General features: G+C 36.6%; 1 protein-coding gene across 1 annotated transcript; it reads right to left on the bottom strand.

Annotated features, from left to right (window-relative positions):
- Positions 1-7,342: 7,342 nt before the first annotated feature.
- Positions 7,343-10,350, bottom strand: LOC121991751 (cold-responsive protein kinase 1-like). Its single transcript, XM_042545778.1, has 7 exons — positions 10,068-10,350; positions 9,816-9,942; positions 9,614-9,732; positions 9,325-9,535; positions 8,980-9,217; positions 8,343-8,493; positions 7,343-7,999 (listed from the first exon to the last, which is right to left on the bottom strand). Exons 2-7 carry the CDS (start codon positions 9,877-9,879, stop codon positions 7,661-7,663), a joined length of 1,122 nt encoding a protein of 373 aa, XP_042401712.1. The 5' UTR covers positions 9,880-9,942; positions 10,068-10,350; the 3' UTR covers positions 7,343-7,660.
- Positions 10,351-14,864: the final 4,514 nt, after the last annotated feature.

Below are 14,864 nucleotides of genomic sequence, written 5' to 3' on the forward strand. Positions count from 1 at the left end.
TTTTATTATCATTTGAAATGTCATGATAATGCTTAGGCTAGTTTTTATGTCATGTTTATTTAAGTTTCAAACTTTATGCCATGACATCATGACATTGGCACATGTTTTCATTTATGATACCATTTTATGCCATGTCATCATCTCTTGCATTAATAATCAATTGAATTGATTTAAGGATGAAAAACACATTTTGATATTGAGATCAAATTTGTGTTTAGAAAATGCATGAGACCTTAGTCTAAGATACCTAAACCCATATCTCACATCAAAATTGCCATGGATGTGTTTGATACACTTTAGATGTGTGTGAGATATTAGGATCATGAATTAGGATCAAGGTGCATAGTTCTTGTACCTAGATGAGCCTAATTCAAGAAATGGAGGATCATAGGGAAAGCGTGTGTACAAGTCATGTACATTTAGCCCTAAGATTATGGTCCTAAATTAAAAGGTTTAAAATCATTTTGAAATTGATTTGGAAAACCTTGATGAAGCCATCTTAGTGATTGCATTCATCATTGAACATTGTGATACAAAGTTGAGTTAAACTTGAACTATTTCAAAATTTTTGAACTTTGTATCAAGATTGAAAAATGGAAGTTATTTTCATAGAAAACTATTTTTCCATGATAGTATATGCTATGAGGAATGTATCCTCAAAATTTCACAATTTTTCGAATTTTCTGGAATTTGTTGTGAGTTTCTAAATTTCGGGAGAGAAGAAATCGGAAACCGCCTGATTCAAGGCTGGATCGGTCACTGGACCGATCCAGGGAAGGCTGGATCGGTCTGGGGACCGATCCAGAGGGGTCCTGATCGGTCCGGTGACCGATCAGGTGTGCTGAATTTGCTGAATTTCGACTGTGGTCTGAAATTTCAGCTGTGGGAGTTGAGTTTCGGGTTTCTAAAGGTTTGAAACTCTCCAAGACATTGTTGGTGCAATGATCAAGGGGGAGTTGACTTTTAGGGGGAGTTTTTACTCCTTAAGATTTTTTTAGGATTAGTGATATGGGATTGTCACTAAGTTGATTGTTGAGTTTAGTATCAAGGGGGAAATTAAGAGTTTCAATGAAAGGTATGGGACTTTCATTAGGAGGAAACTCTTGACCTTGATTCTTTTTTTTTTTTTTGATGTGTGTCAAAAAGGGGAGAGTGTTCATTGGAGAATTATTAGAGAACCCAAGTTAGGTTATCGGGTTAACCTAAGCTAGGGGAAGAATGTCAAGGAATGTTCAAGGAAGAACATTGGAATTCTTTTTGATGTGTGTCAAAAAGAGGGAGAATTATTGGAGAACCCAAGTTAGGTTATCGGGTTAACCTAAGGGGAGAATGTCCAGAGAATGTTCAAGGAAAGAACATTGGACATTGGAAGATGGTTGGAAAACCTAAGTTAGGTTATCGGGTTAACCTAACTTGATTATGGGTTTTGTCAAACATCAAAAAGGGGGAGATTGTTGGTGCAACCTTAGGTCAAGGTTGACCTGGTTGACCCGACTCGAGGTGACGTGACTCGAGTTGTATTTTGATGTTTGACTTAGGAAGATTGTCGGTGCAACCTTAGGTCAAGGTTGACCTAGTTGAGTTGCATGTTGATGTTTGACACTCGTGAGAGAGTTCTATTCTTGATGTGAGACAAGAATAGATGTTTGGGAGATTATTGGTGCAACCGTAGGTCAAGGTTGACCTGGTTGACCTGATTCGGGAAAAAGTTCAAGTATGGAGACTTGGCACGGAGAAGTCCAAGCAGGGAGCTTGGCACGCGAAAAGTCCAAGTGTGGAGACTTGGCACGGGAAAAGTCCAAGTATGGAGACTTGGCACGGAGAAGTCCAAGCAGGGAGCTTGGCACGAGGAAAAGACCTAACTGGGATGTTAGGCAGGTAGAAAGTCCTGGTGAGTGAAACCAGGCAGTGGGAAAGTCCTAACTGGGATGTTAGGCAGTGTGGAAAAGTCCTGGTGAGTGAAGCCAGGCAGTGGGAAGTCCTAACTGGGATGTTAGGCAGTTGGAAAGTCCTAGTGAGTGAAGCCAGGCAGTGAGAAAGTCCTAACTGGGATGTTAGGCAGTGTGGAAATCCTGGTGAGTGAAGCCAGGTGGAAAGTCCTGGTGAGTGAAGCCGGGCAAGGGAAAATCCAGATAGATCAAGGATGATCGGACATCTGGTGTTGAGGAAAGTCCAAGTAGGTCAAAGGGATTGACCGGACACTTGGCGAGGAATTCTAGCAGGTCAAGAGAGTGACCAGATGCTAGGGATGAAATACCAATAGGTCAAGGTTGACTGGATATTGGTGTGGAAGGCGTGGGAATTGGTTTGGACAAAAACCAAGAGCTGGATCGATCAGTGGATCGATCCAGGTCATCTGATCGGTATGGGGACCGATCAGCATGAATCCTGATCGGTCCCCGGGACCGATCAGGGTACGCACAGAAAGTTGGGCGCTTTTCTGTAGAACAGCTGGATCGGTCTGGAGACCGATCAGCATGGCCTGATCGGTCTCCACGACCGATCGAGACGCAACCACCTCTCTGGTGGGATCGGTCTCTCGGACCGATCAGGATAGCTCCAGACCGATCAGGGCGATGCCTGATCGGTCTGGCCCTAGCCGTTGAGAGACAACGGCTAGGATATTTTTGGCTCCTGTGTTTCTGGCCTTTTGGCTTGCAGGTTCGCAGGTTCGCAGGTTTTATAAGGGTTCGAGTGACTCTACAGAAGAACTAACACTTCTCCGAACCTTCTTCTTCTTTCTGCTGTTGAGCTCTGCTGAGTTCTTGAAGCGTTGAAGCTTCGCGTGAGCTTCTCTTTGGCTGGGTCACCTGCTGTTGTAGGCGCTTGGAGCTGCTGCTTCTTCCAGTCGAAGAGAAGGCAAGCAAGAGTTTTCTTACTGTTGTATTTCTTGCTGTCTTTCCTTGTATTTCTGTACTCTCCTTACTTGCTGTTGCAAGAGTGTGTTGTGGCGAGGTTTCTCCACCCACAAGGAGCTTGTATTAGCCGGTTCTTCGAGGACTCATCCACCGACGGATTGATAGGCTTCGTTCACCTTACGGACACGCCGAGGAGTAGGAGTATCATCTCCGAACCTCGTTACATCGCTGCGTCTAAGGTTTGATCATCTTCGTTTCGTTTCTATTTAGTTATTTCCGCTGCGCTAACCCTAATTGTAGAAAGAAACGGAAGATTTGGGGTCGGCTATTCACACCCCCCTCTCTAGCCGAGTACGAACGATCCTAACAGCTGTAGCAGCTACTTGGAATGTTAATTGCTAGAATACTATAACAGCTACTTCTACAAGTAGTTACACTACAATAGCTACTCCACGTTATAGCAGCTACCCTACGATAGCTGCTACACGTTGTAGCAGCTACTTTAACACTCCAAACAAACATTTCTTATCAATTTTTTGTTATATAGGTTGCAAGAAACTTGACAAACATCATTTCCCACAAACCTTTCCATGGTAAGTTTTTTCAATATAAGTTGTAAATCCCTCTAATCTTAATATCTATTATCATGCACATGCGGAGAAAGTGAAAATATATTGTGTAATAACCTTTTTGCTCTTATCGACCAAAGTTTTACCCCCGAAACTCGTTGTGTGACAAATATTTTAAAAGAATTTCATTAATAGTAGATCGGTGGCCCACAGTGTCTTCGTCAATCATTCTCACCGCGATGAATTATTTCTCATCCAAATCTTTGCCTCCATCGTAAGTATTGTGTTAGGGCTTAAAGTTTTGATTTTTCTCATTTTGTTTAGGGGTTTGAATTTTTAAAGTTTTGATTCATCTCCTATCTGCTACAATGGTGTTTAATGATTATACGTCTTTTGATTGAAGATTTACTTTAAAAGAATAGAGGATTTAAAAAAAGTTTAGCTTTGTTGTAGCAGCTATGCAACAGCAACTGTTCAAGTGGCTGAAGCTTGCCGACATTTGTATCCAGCCCTGGTCCTTCGACTCAGGAGGCCCTGGGTAAAATAATAAAATGAGATCTAAATAATTTTTTAATAATATATAATTCATCTACAACTATTTTTACAAGCATTTTTATTTGCAAAATCTTATATAATATTATGAGTTTCAAGATTTTCCAAAATATCTTTTTCAATTCAAGTTTCCAATTTCATAAATCTAAAAATTATTTAAAAAACCAAAAAATCAAAAATAAAATTTCCAAATATGAAGTATGAAGGAAGAACCGAACCTTACCGAAATTTGTAAATAGGTGGAATATGAGTTTGGAAGAAGTAGCAAATGTACTAGAAAATTAAAATTGTAGATGGAACAAAATTCTTCTCCAAAGGATCAAATCCAATAAAAATTTTAGGGCACTTTTACAATGACAACTGAAACTCACAATGAAAAAATTTAATTCTCGAAAGTTCAAAATTTTAAATATGCAAAAAATAGAGATTAAAAATTAGAATTTATATATTAAGGGATTAACTTTATAGTACACGAATAGAAAGAACAGGCTATTAGGTATCATCTATGTGAATACAAAAAAAGCTATATCTTGAAAATTCCACAAATAATGGTAACAAAATGTCTTGAGAAAGGGAAAAAATTACTTTAAAGACTTGAAATGAGAATAAGAAGAAGAGACGCACCTAACAATAATTTATAAATCATTTGTTGCACTTTGCAACAAATCCCCAATTTTTGATTCGTCACTTTGCAAATTGCAACTTAAAGGGTAAAAGGAAAAGGCAATGTCATTAATCCAAATAAAGAAAAACAATTCTAAAATCTGAATTTGGATCCAACTACCCAAGGCTCCACTACATGTCTACATGCCTATAATACATAATACTAAAAAAATTTAGTCTCTCTAAATTTTGGGTCCAGGGCCATCACCCAGTGTAGCCCTCCTCTAGGGCCGGGCCTGTTTGTATCAGGCGTTGGCCTTGCACGTTGTAAAATAAATCCTTCTAATATATATTAGGATCATGGGAGTGAATAACAAATTAAAATGAAACGAATTACTATTGGGTATGCAATGGTGGAATTGATGTTTGGCAAGTTCCCTATAAATCATATAAGCAAAAGCAGCTAGGATTTGTACGTTATAGGATATATCATTGTACAGAGCTGAAAACTAGACATGGCAGTAGAGAAAAGATTACGATTGAGAATGGAAAGAGGTGGTAAGCACACGAGTGTCAGCTATATGTTCGGTGCTTTTGCTTGGCCGACGTAATTGTAAGTTGTCCAAGTAACTTGCAACACCTTTGCTTTTGCTTGCTCGGTAGGAACATGCTGCGAAGGAAGACGGTGGTGAAGGAAGAGGCGAGAGTGAGAGAGAGAGCGGCGAGGAAAATTTAGAATTTAGAAAATTTATCTCGCCGTCGATTTGAATAGAAGGCGGAAGATGAGAGAGAATAAAAGGAATATTTTTTTTACAAAGAAAGCAAGCTAGCAGTGTCACGTCTATGCGTCGCTGACGGTCTCGTATAAAGCGTGCTGGGCCTTGTCTTCTTTAGACAAGATTTTGGGTCTTGATGGGTCACGTGGCCCAATCTACCGGACATTTAAACCACAAAGTGCATTTAGAGAGTTCAAAGAGACATACCAAATCTTTTGCATACTTTTGTCTCGTAAGAGAATACTTTGAAGGACTGAGTAACGATTTTATCATTAAAGAATTAAACTCCTAATCCATGTGGATTGTATGCCTGAATTCGTTAACTCAGTTCGTTAACTTTAATGGTGGATCGTCCTGTTGGAGGGGTCAAAGTGTCTCATTGATCTGGGCATCTTGCTGCTTTTTCTTCCTCTCTTCTCTTCCACATTGAGACGAGGAACTTCGGTTGTTGCTCGATCCCTGCAAAAGATCATCCGTTGCGTTTACAGGAATTCGTCCGATAACAATTAAGAAACAATGGATCAAGGTTAGCCTTCGCTTGTCATTGCATTCAATTTTCCAATGTAACCTTATAGACGATGATAACTAAATCCTACAATGCATCATTAGGATGGTTCACCAGGTGCTAGATGTGCTAGAATTTGCTGGTGCGGTTGAGATCATTTCCCCAGTATCAGTTATGTTTGGATTCGATAGGGCGCTGGAAGTGCTGGCCCTCTTGCTTTCCTCCTGGTCTTCCTTCCCATTGCCACCATGTGAACCCTCCCTTACTAAGATCGTTCGAAATTCATCTATTTTCACTATGCCAAAGTACCCATGATTCAAGTTTGTCAATGGAAGTAACGTTAAAAGAAAAATTCCATTTCATCGGATTACATTAACTTTGGGTGAAACTTTTGAAATGGGTAAGAGAAAAATAGAATGATAGCTTTCGGTGAAATTAACCAAAAGAATTACTTCAATTGAGAAAGGTTCCAAAAGTCCCAAATAGATCACTAAAAAAATGAATGCGATATTTCAGTATACGCTGAGATGATCTGATGCATGGCAGAGAGAATCCACGTTAGATCCAAGCACATTACGACAAGTAATCGCTGCATGCCTGAACCCCCAACAGGAAACTCAAGCTCCATATTCCTATACTAACTCAATCACACCACGCCCTACTGCCAACCTATACACCTAATGCATCAGCCTTATTCACATGATGCACACTCAGACTCCACAGCTGCCTAAATAACATGCAGGAGACAGAGTTTTTGGAGCCACCCTTCAACTATATACCCTCTCGTGATGTGTGTTCTGAGATGTGTACGTGTGAGGATCGATGAGGAGATACCATGGAGGCTTTGCATGTATCCCTTGAAGCCACTGCATTGGAGATGAACGGATGAAGCCAAGCTGCCGTTGAAGAAGAAGCGGTGTATGTATGCATGTATGTATGTATCTTGTAGTGTGCCTGGCTCCTTGTATGCCACTCGTATGGATTGCCAATCGATCTTTGGTGGTTGGCATCTGCGGCTGGCGTGCGAGGAGCCAAGCATACCAATCAAGCTTTCTCCTGCTTCAGCATTTGGGTATTCTCATGGTTAATTATAAGTTATTTGGATATGTGTAGTTAGTCATTTCAATTGCAATCTCCCTAGTCAATATATGATTTCATATATGTTTATTTTGGCTCTCTCAGAGTCAAAGGTATATATAATTGCAGAACTCTAGAAGTTTGCTTTAGATGAAGTCGACTATATGCTTATAAAGTTGTTTGCAAGTTGATGTCTTTGTCTCAGTAAAGATAAAGATGTTTGAATGGCAAACTTCTATTCTCTTGATCTATTCTCATTATAGCACATTGCTTTCAGTTGATTGGATTAAGTGTTCTAGTTGGACATTCAAAATCCAAACATTGGTGGAGCCAGTGCTATCATTCACAATTGACTAAATGGCATGAATTTATAGTCACCTGGATCAATTAGTCAACTACAACTTAAATAAAAATATTTTATTTCTCCAATCTAGAATGAGACAAAATGTTAAGATGCTAAATGTACATATTTAAAGAGAACAAGTAAGCACTATTACAGACAGCTTGTTCATGTAACTATAAGGAAGCTGTAGGGCTTTAACCTCCAATGCACTCAACAAAAACAAGATTTATTCATGTGAATTTCCTTAACTTTCTCATAACAGGTTATCTCACATTCAATTGAATTTGACTGCAGAAAATTAGAGAAATCTTCTCCTAGCAATGATTTTTTTTCTTAGAGCAAAACATGGTTGTTGTAATAGAATGAAGTTGTTTGCCTCAGACATGATCAACTGCCGAAGTGAAGGTCGTCGAAATATTTGTTGTAATAGATGATGATGCGCCTGAATCTGAAGCAAGAGTATTTGAATTCTGCTGTCTAACTTTCAGCTCCATGAAGTCTGATATCAGGCCAGGCTTATTGATCTTCTGGAGGACTTCCCTCTCGCCGAGCAGCATCATGACAACTGCTGGCATTGGCGGACGCAATTTGGGGTTGTCTTGTGTGCACAACAAGCCAACTTTCAAGAACCGGTCTGCCTCTTTGACGTCGAAGTCATTGGCAAGGAAGGTGTCTACAATCTGCAGCAGCTCTCCACGCTCATACAGTGCCCATGTCTGGCAATAACAGAACAAGAAGCATCAACTTTAGTATCTTTTAAGAGAAAAGTAGCACTTCACAAAAGATTTGGATATTTGATCGATCATTTCAATAGAATCTAAGCAGTGCCTTAAGGTATTCAACTGTTAAGTACTAACTATTTGAATGTAAGTTCAAAAATATATGTGAAACATCACAATGAAATCCAAGGGCACAAGATTAAAAAGAACGTATACAGAAATACATTGAAGTTAAAAGCACATATAAAGAGAATAAAACAGAATAAAGGAAAAGTAAGAGTAGAAATATAAGCATGATAGATTATTAGATTACATAGACCAAATATGAAGAAAAGCATACCCTTTCAAGAAGAAATTGATCTTCATCTGGCAATCTTGTATTTACATTAGATCTTCCACTAATTATTTCTAATAGAAGAACACCAAAGCTGTAAACATCTGCTCTCCTTGTTAACTGCCCTCGTAATGCATACTCAGGTGCCAAGTAGCCACTATAAATCACATCGGATTGAAAGTCAGGAAGGAAGGAAAGTTGGTAACAGAAATTGTAGAAATACCAACAAATTTTTTGTCATTAACCTTTTGATGGATGATGAAATATATTTTTGCACAAGATGTTTGATCTTCATCAGAAAGAAGAAAAGAATTACTACTTAAATCTTGAGAAATGAGAAACCAAAAATTGAAAATTGATAACAGTGAAATGTTTTAGTAAATGAATAAACACATCAGGACTTGAGCCTCTGTAAGTCAATCATATAAGCAGGTCATGCTATATGCGAAACTATCACCATTGAAACCAAAACCAAATAGTATGAATTACAATCTTTGCTGCACAATTTAGTTTAACAGCTCAATACCACTGCTTGTTGTGAAGCAAAACCAAAGATGTCAAGAACGAATGAATTAATAGTCGCAATTCATACGTGAGTGGAAGCACAATAGTAGATAAACAAGAACGAGGATCTTAGACTCACATTGTCCCTGCAACCCTAGTGCTGACATGGGTCACATTTTCGGGCATGAGCCTAGCCAAACCGAAGTCTGAGATTTTCGGAATCAAATTCTTATCGAGAAGAATGTTACTGGCCTTTATATCTCGGTGCACGATAGGAGGTTTGACTTCGTAGTGTAGAAATGCCAGGCCACGAGCAACCCCAATGCATATATTGCATCTAGTCCTCCAGGTGAATTGAATGTTGCTGTGACCCCTACCTAGAAGTTAAGCAAAATCCCCAAAAGGAATTCAACAAAAGTTAATCCACTGTGTGTTGCAAGAAAAAAATAAAAGATTTAAGTATCTAGTTCGAAGTTGAAAATACCAAGAAGTGTTTGCGCTAGGCTGTTATTTTCAACATAATTGTACACTAGGATTCTGTAATCTTCTTCCACACAGCAGCCATAGATTCTAACCAAATTCTCATGAACAACATTAGCTATTGTTTTAAGCTCATTCAGGAACTCCTGAACTCCCTGTTTCGACTCACTGGAGAGCACCTTTATGGCAACAACCAATCCATCTTTAAGCTTCCCCTGCATAAGTAGATCAAGAATATGATGATCTTTCTCGTTTTCCTTATGGCAATTACATATGGAAGGGTGGGTGAGTACCTTGAAAACATAACCAAAACCACCTTCACCAATTTTATTGGCGAGACTAAAATCTTGAGTAGCTTGTCTCAGTTCATTGTAGGAGTATATCTTTATTACATCTTCCATGCCAGCTAGTTCTGCAATCAATACTAGCACCCGCTCGATCAGCGCTTTGTGCTTGTGGAAGCGGCCAAACCATACAACCAAAGAATTGGATTACCTTGAACACTCCGATGCCTCTGGGCCGCACTTTGCTTTCTAAAAAAGCAAGAGAAACAAGGCATGACTAGGGAATTAAGCCAATCAGCTTTTGGCGCTGCAGTGAATGGATGAAGAAGAACGGCGGCCTGCAGTGCAGGAAGAAAACATTGAAATTGAATTTCTGAAGAAATCGATCAAAATCTGTGTTTCTGGAATCTATTTCAACTTGATCTCAACAAAAGCTACAAGGCTTCCCATCTCTCCTACCAACCTGGACAGCGGATCGATCCTAAACGCAGGAAAAGACCGATTGTGCTCCTTCTCGATTCAACGCCCTTGCCTGTTTAAAATCGCCGCTAACAAGATTACAGCAGCAGCAGCAGCTATACCTCTATTTATATCCCCGACAAATAATTCACAAACAAACAATCAGTGGCCAAAAAGGAATTGTTCTTCGTGATGATAATAAATCTACAAAAAAAAAAAGAAAAAGAGAGAGACTATGCTCGAGGGGTATCCAACATCTGAATCTAGAACAAGAAAAAATGAAAAGGAAGCAGCAAGCGCATACCCTTTTGGCCTTTCCACCTTTCGCTGCGCAACTAAAGACAGCAGTCGACGCCGCGCGCGTGTGGTGGAGAAACCGAAAGGAGTGAGTGCGTGGTAATATTTTTTTCTTCGTTGCCAATTAAATGGGCAAATTTCCCAAGCACACCCTGCATTTTCAGTATTCGTCGTAGAGCATCCTCACATTCATTTTTCCTTGGGCAAAAACGTAAGGGGCGTCCCAGTTTTTCCAAAACCATCAAAAGACACGTCCCCATCCTACCAGCTCCCTGTAAAACGATATAATTGCACTCAGTATCTTTATCATATATATATATATATATATGCATGGACGGAGCTAGCACAGGCCCAGTGTGGGCAGCTGCCCACACTGAGCCAGGACCCACTTAAAAAATATTATTAACACAACCTAGAAAAAAAAAATAGATGATGCAAATGACACAAAAAAAGAATAAGCGCTTGTTCATTTTATCTTGTTACAACAATATTTGATGCATGTTAATAACATTTTTTGCAATCCCAAATTCTTTATAAAATTTCATTGCACTTCAAATACATTATTGAACAAAAACATTAATTTTTTACATTTTTTTTCTGTTGCTGGACCTAGGCACCGAAACCACCCTTAATTTTATGATTCTCTCATCTAGTATTTGTTTTTTCCTAACTAAATGGCTTAACAAGCATATGTAGTATGCCGAAAGCAAGATACATGTTGATATACTTCTTTTCTTGTTGTGTTTTCCATACAAGTATAAGAAAAAAATTAGGCAGATGATGCCAAAAAAAAAAAAAATTAGGCAGATGATGCAAAAAAAAATTAGCAAGATACACGACAACATGACTTGTAATGCGGAGAGCTTTAGTTGCTTCACTACTGTTGGGTTGCTGTCGAAATTGGACGAGGCACCCTTCGCAACATGTCTGTCAATGGTAGCTGTAATTGCCTACACTAAACCAATATCCTAGCTCCGCCCCTGTATATATATATATATTAGATACAGTGTATACATTTAACCTATTCACCAATTTAAAATTTTATATTGTAACAACGATAAATTTATAGCTATTGCAATGCAAATATTATTAAATAAATTAAATTTATCTAAATGATTAATCATGTTATGTAACATTAAATTTAGGATGATCAATCTAACTCTATAGAATTTTCTATTAGCCATTTGAAAAAATTGAGAAAATATACATGGAAACCCATCTTTACTGCATTTGTTATCTATTAAGGAGAAAAATTCTCCATACTTTTTTTTCCCAGGAGTAGGGTGTCATGGTTAGGTCCTCTAATGAAGGATCAGAAAGCTAGAGTACGTGACATAGTTACGGTTAGACCTGACCACTATTCGGAACCGATGGTTCGACATTTCGAAATCATCGGTTTGACGGTTCTAAGCAGGCCGACTCTTAATCTTAACTGGCCAAGATGGTTACGGTTCACAGTTCGGAACCGCCGGTTCATGGTTCGCTACGATTCACCACGGTTCAAAATTATTATGTTAAAAAAATTAAAAATTAAAAATTACAAATTAAAATTTATTGTAAAAAAAAGGGTTTGCACTTATTTAAGTTGTCTATGTATCCCCTTAGGGTATAGCGGAATCAAAGTCCATGTAGTTCTTTACATTTTTATCCTTTATATTGTCACTCACTTCCATTTTCCATTCCTGTCGTATTCATTCCTTCAGTATCAAAATCTTCAACTTTGTCATCTGAAAATTGCATTCCTTAGATTCTTTTCTCCGCTCTGGTCCAATCGTCTAGTAATACTTTTGCTTCCAATGAGTCGGGAGACAAAGTTGATTGTCGTTCATCTAATATGTTATTGTCGGCACTGAACGTCTGCTCCACAGCAACAGTTGACACTGGACAAGCTAAAATTTCTTTGGCGATCACGGAAAGGACGGGAAAACTTTGAGCCTTCTGTGACTACCACTTTAAGATATCGAAATTTTCGCTATATGCTTCATTAAAGCCAAAAGAAGTCGTAAAATAATTCTCAAGTTCATGTGTGGAACTTGAGGATCCTCGTGGACGTTTTGTCCATTCTTTTAATAAAAGTTGTACTTTTGTAAGTTTTAAATTACTACCAGTAATTTATTGTATTTCTGAAACATTAATTTGTGTTCCATATTTTATATAATATTGATTATAAATATCATATAAATAAATTCTAATATTATATATAATATTAACTGTATCAGAAGAAAAAAAATCTTTAATTGGAATTAAAACTTCGTAATATAAAATTAACATTTCTTGTAAAACTTCTAATTTAATATAGGATTAAAGCAAATGTAATTAAATAAATTTCAGGAATAAAATAAAAATATTTTTCCCATTTAGTTTTCATATAGTTTTCATAGCTAAGATGCAAGAAAATAAAGATTCATTATTAATATGTCTATTAAAACTAATACTATATTAGAAACAATTTCTAAAACTAATTGAGCAGTGGGATAATAAATACCGAAAAGTTGTTCGGTTGTATCATTAAATATTTTTAAAATTTCACAAATACTCTACAAATATTCTATTATTGTGAAAATAAATAAATATTAATATTAGTATTTTGTGCAAAAAATGAACATAATAATTCTTTATATTAAAATGAATCTTGTAATAATTGGTATGTTGAATTCCAACGTGTTGGTACACCATCTGTAAATTTTTTAGGTCTCATTCTATTAGTTTTACAAAACTTGCCACATTGTTTCATTATAGATAGATGAGGCCATAAATAGAAAATTACAATTCTAATTGATTTAATATAACTTTCTAAAATTTTTAATCCATCTTGAACACATAAATTTAAAACATGACATACACAATGAATATAAAAAAATAAACCGCCAATAATAAGTTGACAAACAAATTTTAGACCATATATACAAGCGATATTGGAACTAGCATTATCTAATGATATTGAAAATATTTTATGAGTTAAGCCATATTCTTCTAAAATTAAATGTAATAATTGTGCGATGTTATGAGCATTATGTGATTCATCAAAAATTCTATAAGCTAACAATCTTTTTTGGATGTTCCAAGAGTTATCGATCCAATGGCAAGTCACACCCATATATGAATGTGTTTGCTAATGATCACTCCAAATATAGCAACATAAAGAAACTTTATTATCTAATTTACTAAATTTATCAATTAAACTCTTTTTTCTTATTTTACTAATTTTTTAATTGTACGAGTAAGTGTAGTCCTAGGAACACGCTTAACACATGGATTAAGAGATTCTTTATAAAAATCTTCAAATGTGCATTTAGATCCAACACTAAAAGAAAGATGTTCTACGGAAACAAATTTAGCTAATGATTATCTTAATTTATTATCCGAATATAAAAATAAATCAGAATCAATACTACCACTAGTTGAAGAAAATCTTGATAATTGTGTTTGAGAATGGTCGAGTCCATATTCTGTCGGGTGCTTCGTTTCTACATGTCGTTTCAATGACCCATAGCCGACCCCGGCTTAGAATTTGTAGGAAGCATTGCAGTGCTTATATTTTGCACGCATTTCTCCCGATAGAAGAGTGACCTTCTCAAAATGTTTATAAAAATATAAGACTTTAAAGGAGGAAGTTTCCGAACCTTAAAAGTAATTGCATCGATATTTCCTTGTGTTTCGGGTGTCGGATTTGGAAGGTGCACGATCTCATCATCGGTGGATTGAATGTTGGGGTCCTCGTTCCGTGGATTCATTATTTCCTTTCCCTTTCGAGCTCGAGATGGTCCACCTCCACGGCTTCCTTCTATTGTAATTGAAAATTGGAAACAAAAGAGTATAAAGAATACGAAATTGAGATTAAGAGTAGAGAAGATATGTGTGAAAATGATGAAATGAGTTCTCTATTTATAGAGTTTGGATAGTAACGGACACTAAATCATAGTCATTAATTAAAAAAATGGTCAAATGATTCTAATCGTTGAAAAAATACACAAAAAAACCCCACCCTTCCCAACAGCTAGGAACCACCAGTTAACTAGTGGTTCCAACGGTTAGGAATCGCTAGTTAACCGGCGGTTCAAACGGTAAAAAAAAAAGAAATTGGTTGAAACTGCGGGCCGAACCGGTGGTCCGCTGGAGGTTTGAATAAATAACCTAGTTTAATATTTTACTACATTAAGGGAGTTATAAAACCAATCATATATTATTATTATTATTATTTTAACTCTAGGTTTTTTTTTTACGTTTTTCTTTATTTTTATATATATTTTTATTTTTTTTATTTCTTTTCATTTTGTAAATTTTTTAAAATTTTTTATTATTATTTTTTATTTTTTAATGGTTTTTAATTTTAATTTTAATTTTTTAATTTTATAATTTTTTCCTATTTTTATGTTTTTTTTATTATTTTTAAACATTTTTTCTATTTTCCCATTTTTAAAATTTTTTTTTAATGTTTTTTCTATTTTTTATGTTTTTTTACCATTTTTTATTTTTAAAAAAGTTTTTTCTTTTTTTTTATCAC

This window comes from Zingiber officinale, chromosome 6B (genome assembly GCF_018446385.1).
Source record: "Zingiber officinale cultivar Zhangliang chromosome 6B, Zo_v1.1, whole genome shotgun sequence".
In the NCBI taxonomy this organism is placed as follows: Eukaryota; Viridiplantae; Streptophyta; class Magnoliopsida; order Zingiberales; family Zingiberaceae; genus Zingiber; species Zingiber officinale.